This window comes from Macaca mulatta, chromosome 2 (assembly GCF_049350105.2).
Source record: "Macaca mulatta isolate MMU2019108-1 chromosome 2, T2T-MMU8v2.0, whole genome shotgun sequence".
Taxonomy (NCBI): Eukaryota; Metazoa; Chordata; class Mammalia; order Primates; family Cercopithecidae; genus Macaca; species Macaca mulatta.
The window spans coordinates 100,769,745-100,775,744 of NC_133407.1; the positions used below are offsets into that span (position 1 = coordinate 100,769,745).

Sequence of the window (6,000 nt, forward strand, 5' to 3'; positions counted from 1 at the left end):
GGCCTATTTACTCATGTTACACTTGGCTGGTCTGTAGATTTCATGCAACTGTGGAATTTTATCATAGGACTAGGGTAGGGCTTTGCAAAACCTTGATTTGCCCCGGTTTCCAAGGTTTTGTTTTTGACATTGAGTTCTTTCCAGTGGCCCTGGACACCAGGTCTGGCTCTGCCTCATTTGTTGGGTGATATGGGGTCACTCACTTCCCGTCCGTGGACCTTAGTGGCCCCGTTTGTAAATCAAAGTGCTAGCCTTAAGTGATCCCAGGGATCACTGTTGGCCTTATGCTCCAGGACCTAGCTTAATACAGATCTTCTCCTGGTCCTGTTACAAATGCTGAAGCTGCGAGGCTGCGGGGTGGGGAATCAGCTGGGAGGCTCGGGAGTGGGGAATGGGGAATGGTTGTTCTGCTGTAGGGCAATGTGACTGTAGCAGGGCTAAACCAGCCAGTTGTCCCCCCAACCCCTCACCCCCGGCCTCAGGACAAGCAGTCGTGGCAGAGTGAACGGGAGATCTTCAGCACACCTGGCATGAAGCACGAGAACCTGCTACAGTTCATTGCTGCCGAGAAGCGAGGCTCCAACCTCGAAGTAGAGCTGTGGCTCATCACGGCCTTCCACGACAAGGTGAGCCACACCCATCAGAATGGACTCTGAGAGGAGATAGAATGCCCCCTTGGTGGCTCTCCATAATATGATGACCCCTTCCCTGTGGAGGTGTCCACCATGAGGTACTCTGCCCCGGTAGCACTATCCACGATGAGGTTACCCCTGCCATAGGAGTGGACATAGGTGCCCCTATGATAGGAACCTCTCACCCTGGGATAAGTTTTTGTGATAAGAGTAGTGACTGCATGATTCCCACCCCCTAGCCCTCCCTGCCTCCTGGCCTCATCTATCTTCCATATCAATTGTAGTAGCCTCCCAGGAGGGCAGCCTAGTCATTGGCCCACTGAGACTTCTCTGCGAGGGCTGGGCTGGGTCCTGTCCTGTACCCAGAATCTGCGCTCAAGTTCTGTGCTGTCTTCTCTCAGGGCTCCCTCACGGATTACCTCAAGGGGAACATCATCACATGGAACGAACTGTGTCATGTAGCAGAGACGATGTCGCGAGGCCTCTCATACCTGCATGAGGACGTGCCCTGGTGCCGTGGCGAGGGCCACAAGCCGTCTATTGCCCACAGGTATTAGGGTCAGCACATGCCTTTCCTGCACTTGACTTGGAGCTGTAGGAAGTCAGCTCCAAGTGGGTGAGAGCAGTGTCTGGAGATGTCTCAACTTCCTAAACATACTTATTCTGCTTGCTGTGTGTCTGAGGCAGCTGGGCACAAAACCTGGCCTTCCCACTGTGTCCTGGGGATGGCATGGCCTCCGAAGCTGGTTTGTGGTGCCCTCTAATGGCCACATGAAGTGCTGACTCCATTACTTTGGTTGGAGAGTTGGCTCAGTAGTTCTCAAATTGTCTAGGACCCCTTTATACTCTTAAAAGGACTTTTGTGTAAATGGATTATGACTATTGATATTTGCTGTATTCGAGCACACCCACACATCCCATTCGCTGTCAGAGTGATGACACCACATCTCATGTAGCTCTTAGGAGCATAGAGTTATGCTCCTAAGAGAATGAGCCTTCAAAAAGCAAATAAATGAAAATAATTTTGACCTTATAGATTCCCTTGGAACAGTCTTAGAGATTTTCTGGGGTCCTCAAACCACACTTTAAGAAACTCTGAATGAGCTCATCACTGTCCTGCTTACTAAATGGCAGGCAATGCTCTAAACACTTGAGAAGTGTCAATTCATTTAACCTTCATTACCGCCCATTGAGACAAGTACTGTATTTCTCAGCTCTGTCTTGCAGATGAGGAACAGTAGTACAGAGAAGTTGAATGACTTAGCCAAGGTCCTATAGCTAGTTGAGTCTGGTTCTGTGACTGTGAGGGAGGGGAATGATCCTCAAATTCCAGCGTTCACAGCTGAAGGGTCCCTGATGGTAATAACAGTAATGACATAGAAGGTTGACTGTATGAAAGTGCTATTCTTATAGGTCAAAAGGTTGAATGTTGTCTCCACTATATGGCTCAACTTAATAGGAACACTAGTAAGTATTCCCGGTGTGGCCCTAAGCATTTGTACTTACCACTCAGTCGAATCCTCACAGGGCTGAGACAGGCACTGGGGAAATTGAGTACCGCAAATAGCTTTGCTTAGTTAGAGGTGGAGCTGGGCGCATGCAACAGCACCCTTGCTTCACCCGGCCTTCATGGTGAACTCGAGGCCCTAAGGGATATCTGCAGGATCCTAGGAAAGCTAATATTAAATTCCTATTCTCATTCACATTCCAAATGCTGTAAATTCTTCTCAGAAAACTTGCATCCCAGGCCAGTGTGCCTGTCCACAACCCCTCTGAGAATATATGGGCTGGCCTTTGTGATAGTGTGGGGACTGGGACAGGGTCTGCCCAGCTGTTAGGGTAGGTGTTGCTTTGCCAATCCTGAGGGGGGGAATCCTTCCATCTGAAGTGCACTGAGGGATTCTCACACCTATGTGGGCTCCTGCAGCTGCCTGCCTGTGCTGTTTCACCTCTGCACCCCAGGTAGCAGGGGATGACCTGGTCTGGGGACTGACTAGGGCATAGACTCTAGTATCTTGGGAACCAAAGTGGGAGTTGATCATGATGTTAAGCTTTATCTCTGCCCACTTGTTTCCACAGGGACTTTAAAAGTAAGAATGTATTGCTGAAGAGCGACCTCACAGCCGTGCTGGCTGACTTTGGCTTGGCTGTTCGATTTGAGCCAGGGAAACCTCCAGGGGACACCCACGGACAGGTAACAAGCCTCACAGGGCAGGAAGACAGGGGCAGGCCCAGGGTAGATACTTTGCCCTTTTCGTGCTCAGCTGGCGAGGTACACAGATGAGGGTGACTGCATGTGTTCAGAGCTGTCTGAGAACTCAGAACAATGCTCTTATTTGACCAGTGGAGAAACCAAGGCCAGGAAGGCAGTGTAGCTGACAGTCAGCTGGGAAACGTAGAGATTCCACATTGGGGTTTTGACCACTAGTCCTCGTAGTCTGGCTCTCACTTTTTTAGTTTTAATTCCTAAGATAAAACAGAAAGAAATGTACTAAGGATCCAAACAAAGAACCTGGAAAAATTAACTAAAAATTAAACTTAGGAAATAATTCCTAAAACAATCACTGTTATTATTTTTAAGTGTTCTCCCTCTCCCTTTGTTTTTGGTCTTAATCTCAGTAAAATACACATCATCTATAGTTCCTTGTATTAATTTGGTAAGAATTCCATTTTAGATTACTATTATCTCCAGAATATAGTATTTAAAAAGTATTATCCAAGTATAATTGATGCTGTGACCTCTCGTAACTGCTGTGAATGTGGTGAATCGAGGTTTGCCATCATTGATAACCTGTCTGACTTGCTCTGTCTTGCCCCCATCTGGTGCACAGAGGCTGTAACTCCCATGTCCCAGCTGTGTGTGTATGGCCAGTCACTGTAAACCCTGTCCTCCTCTGTCCTCACATAGGTAGGCACGAGACGGTACATGGCTCCTGAGGTGCTCGAGGGAGCCATCAACTTCCAGAGAGATGCCTTCCTGCGCATTGACATGTATGCCATGGGGCTGGTGCTGTGGGAGCTTGTGTCTCGCTGCAAGGCTGCAGACGGTAAGTAGGATGGCAGCCCTGGGCATCCTAGGTTGAGGGATAGGGAGCAGTGGGACCTTGGAGTGATCCTGCCAGGTTCTCTCTTACTCCTAGGACCCGTGGATGAGTACATGCTGCCCTTTGAGGAAGAGATTGGCCAGCACCCTTCGTTGGAGGAGCTGCAGGAGGTGGTGGTGCACAAGAAGATGAGGCCCACCATTAAGGATCACTGGTTGAAACACCCGGTAAGGGGCCTGGTGCAGGCAACTTTGCAAGGGGGTGGAGAAGGGAAAACCCTTCATGTGTAGCAGGTAAGCTGAAATCAAGGGGGAATGAGCAAAGAGAAAGTCTATTACGTTCCCTGGACTCCAGGAATATGTTCCAGGGGTTATGGGGAGTAAGGTAGGATGATGTCCTTCTGATCCCCAGAACTGCTACATTTTGGGCCCTTGTATGGTTTGGGCTTTGAATACGATTTTTTTGAATATCAGTTCTTCAAGGCAAGTAGTCATGTCTGCCCTAGTAGGGGCCTGGGTGTCTCCTTCTCCCTCCTATGTATATTGAGGTTCAATGAACCTTTCCTAGGGCTGTGGAGTGAGGCCAGTAAGCTCAGAAAGATGACTGCCATGAAGGCAGGCATGCTGATTCCTGAAGTTTGCCCCAGGCCTCTGCTGGTGGACCTGCTGCTGTGGTTGGGGCTCGTGGGCTCTGCCTGATCCTTGGGAACATCAAGTTTACTGTCCCCCAAAGCTTTTCCTCATCGAAGGGCCCTAACAAAGGTGTCTTTCCCATCTCCCCTATGCTGCTCAGGGCCTGGCCCAGCTTTGTGTGACCATCGAGGAGTGCTGGGACCATGATGCAGAGGCTCGCTTGTCTGCGGGCTGTGTGGAGGAGCGGGTGTCCCTGATTCGGAGGTCGGTCAACGGCACTACCTCGGACTGTCTCGTTTCCCTGGTGACCTCTGTCACCAATGTGGACCTGCCCCCTAAAGAGTCAAGCATCTAAGCCCAGGACATGAGTGTCTGTCCAGACTCAGTGGATCTGAAGAAAAAAGGAAAAAAAGTTGTGTTTTGTTTTGGAAATCCCATAAAACCAACAAACACATAAAATGCAGCTGCTATTTTACCTTGACTTATTATTATTATTATAATTATTATAATTATTATTATTAATATTATTTTTTGGATTGGATCAGTTTTTACCAGCATATTGCTCTACTGTATCACAAACAGCGGACACGTCAGCAGGCGTTGAGGTGCTGAGCTGTGAATGCAGAACCAGCGCCATGCTGAAGAGCCTCAGCCACCTCCTGTCCTTTGGGATTCGTTTTTCCCGCTTTCTCTTTGTTTGTCGTCTCAGAATCTGTGACACAAAGAAACCCATCTCCTGTCTTAGGAAACCTAATGCTGCAAACTCTACCTAGAGGAACCTTTGAAGACTGTTACATAAGAACATACCTTCCTCAGAAGAGGAGTTTCCTCTGCCCTCTGCCCTTCTCCCCTCCTTCCCTCCCTCCCTCCCTCCCTTTTATTTTGTTTTAGTGAGCTTAAGAAACAGCAGATACATCTTTCACGGATCTAACGGGTGTTGTCCTGACCGAGAAAAAAACTGGGATGAGAATGGTTTGGACTGGAGTTGGAAGGGGAGGACAGTACTGGGGGTAGGATTTGGAACAGAGCTACACTGGACTCGGGCACATTCGGAGCAGCATCCTTTACTATGGAGGCTACTTCTCAGGTAACCAGGAATCGAGGGGAAGGACCTTGTGGAGGCCGAGCATTAATAGCAAGAGTGGGGTTTGGAGAAAGTCTGAGATTGGGTACAGCCCTGACTTACCTGTTGGCCCTGACCAGTTTCTTTTCACTAACTTGGCCTTGGGCATAGGGTGAAACATTTTTTCTTCCCTAATTTTAAAATTAGGTGAGGGTAGAATCACAGGTTAGTGAATACATTCTTCATAAGACACGATGCTGTAAATACCCTTAATGGACGAAAAGTTGAAATACTTTTGTTTCCTCTTGGAGCAGTTCAGGGAAATGCCCACAGGGGGTTGTCTTGCACAGATAGGGCAAGAGGATTTCCTGGGTGGAGTCTGCCAAGGCCTGCCTCGCTGGGGACCCAGAGTCCTGCAGCTCTGGTTCTGCCCCAGGTGGTAACAATACTGTCCCCTTTCTGTGGCTCGTGGACAAGACTTTCTCCAGACCCCTTAAAGTGGTACATATTCTAAAAAAACTGTTTTTCTATTATGCCATAACCTTGCTCTAGTCAGTGAATGTTCCTAATGCTGCTGTTTCAACATTTGAATTCTTTTTAATTTATGAAACATGCTAAATTTTTTTTTC

General features: G+C 48.4%; 1 protein-coding gene across 6 annotated transcripts in view; it reads left to right on the top strand.

The window, feature by feature from the left end:
* Positions 1–4,781, top strand: part of ACVR2B (activin A receptor type 2B) — a 29,604-nt gene extending 24,823 nt beyond the window's left edge. For all 6 annotated transcript variants that reach the window (XM_028843964.2, XM_077992181.1, XM_028843963.2 and 3 more), the window contains exons 6-11: positions 483–626; positions 1,034–1,182; positions 2,712–2,826; positions 3,541–3,679; positions 3,773–3,903; positions 4,469–4,781. In XM_028843964.2, the coding sequence (XP_028699797.1) occupies positions 483–626; positions 1,034–1,182; positions 2,712–2,826; positions 3,541–3,679; positions 3,773–3,903; positions 4,469–4,663 (873 nt within the window). In that variant the 3' untranslated portion in view covers positions 4,664–4,781. The remainder of the gene's footprint in view (positions 1–482; positions 627–1,033; positions 1,183–2,711; positions 2,827–3,540; positions 3,680–3,772; positions 3,904–4,468) is intronic.
* The last annotated feature ends 1,219 nt before the right edge of the window (positions 4,782–6,000 follow it).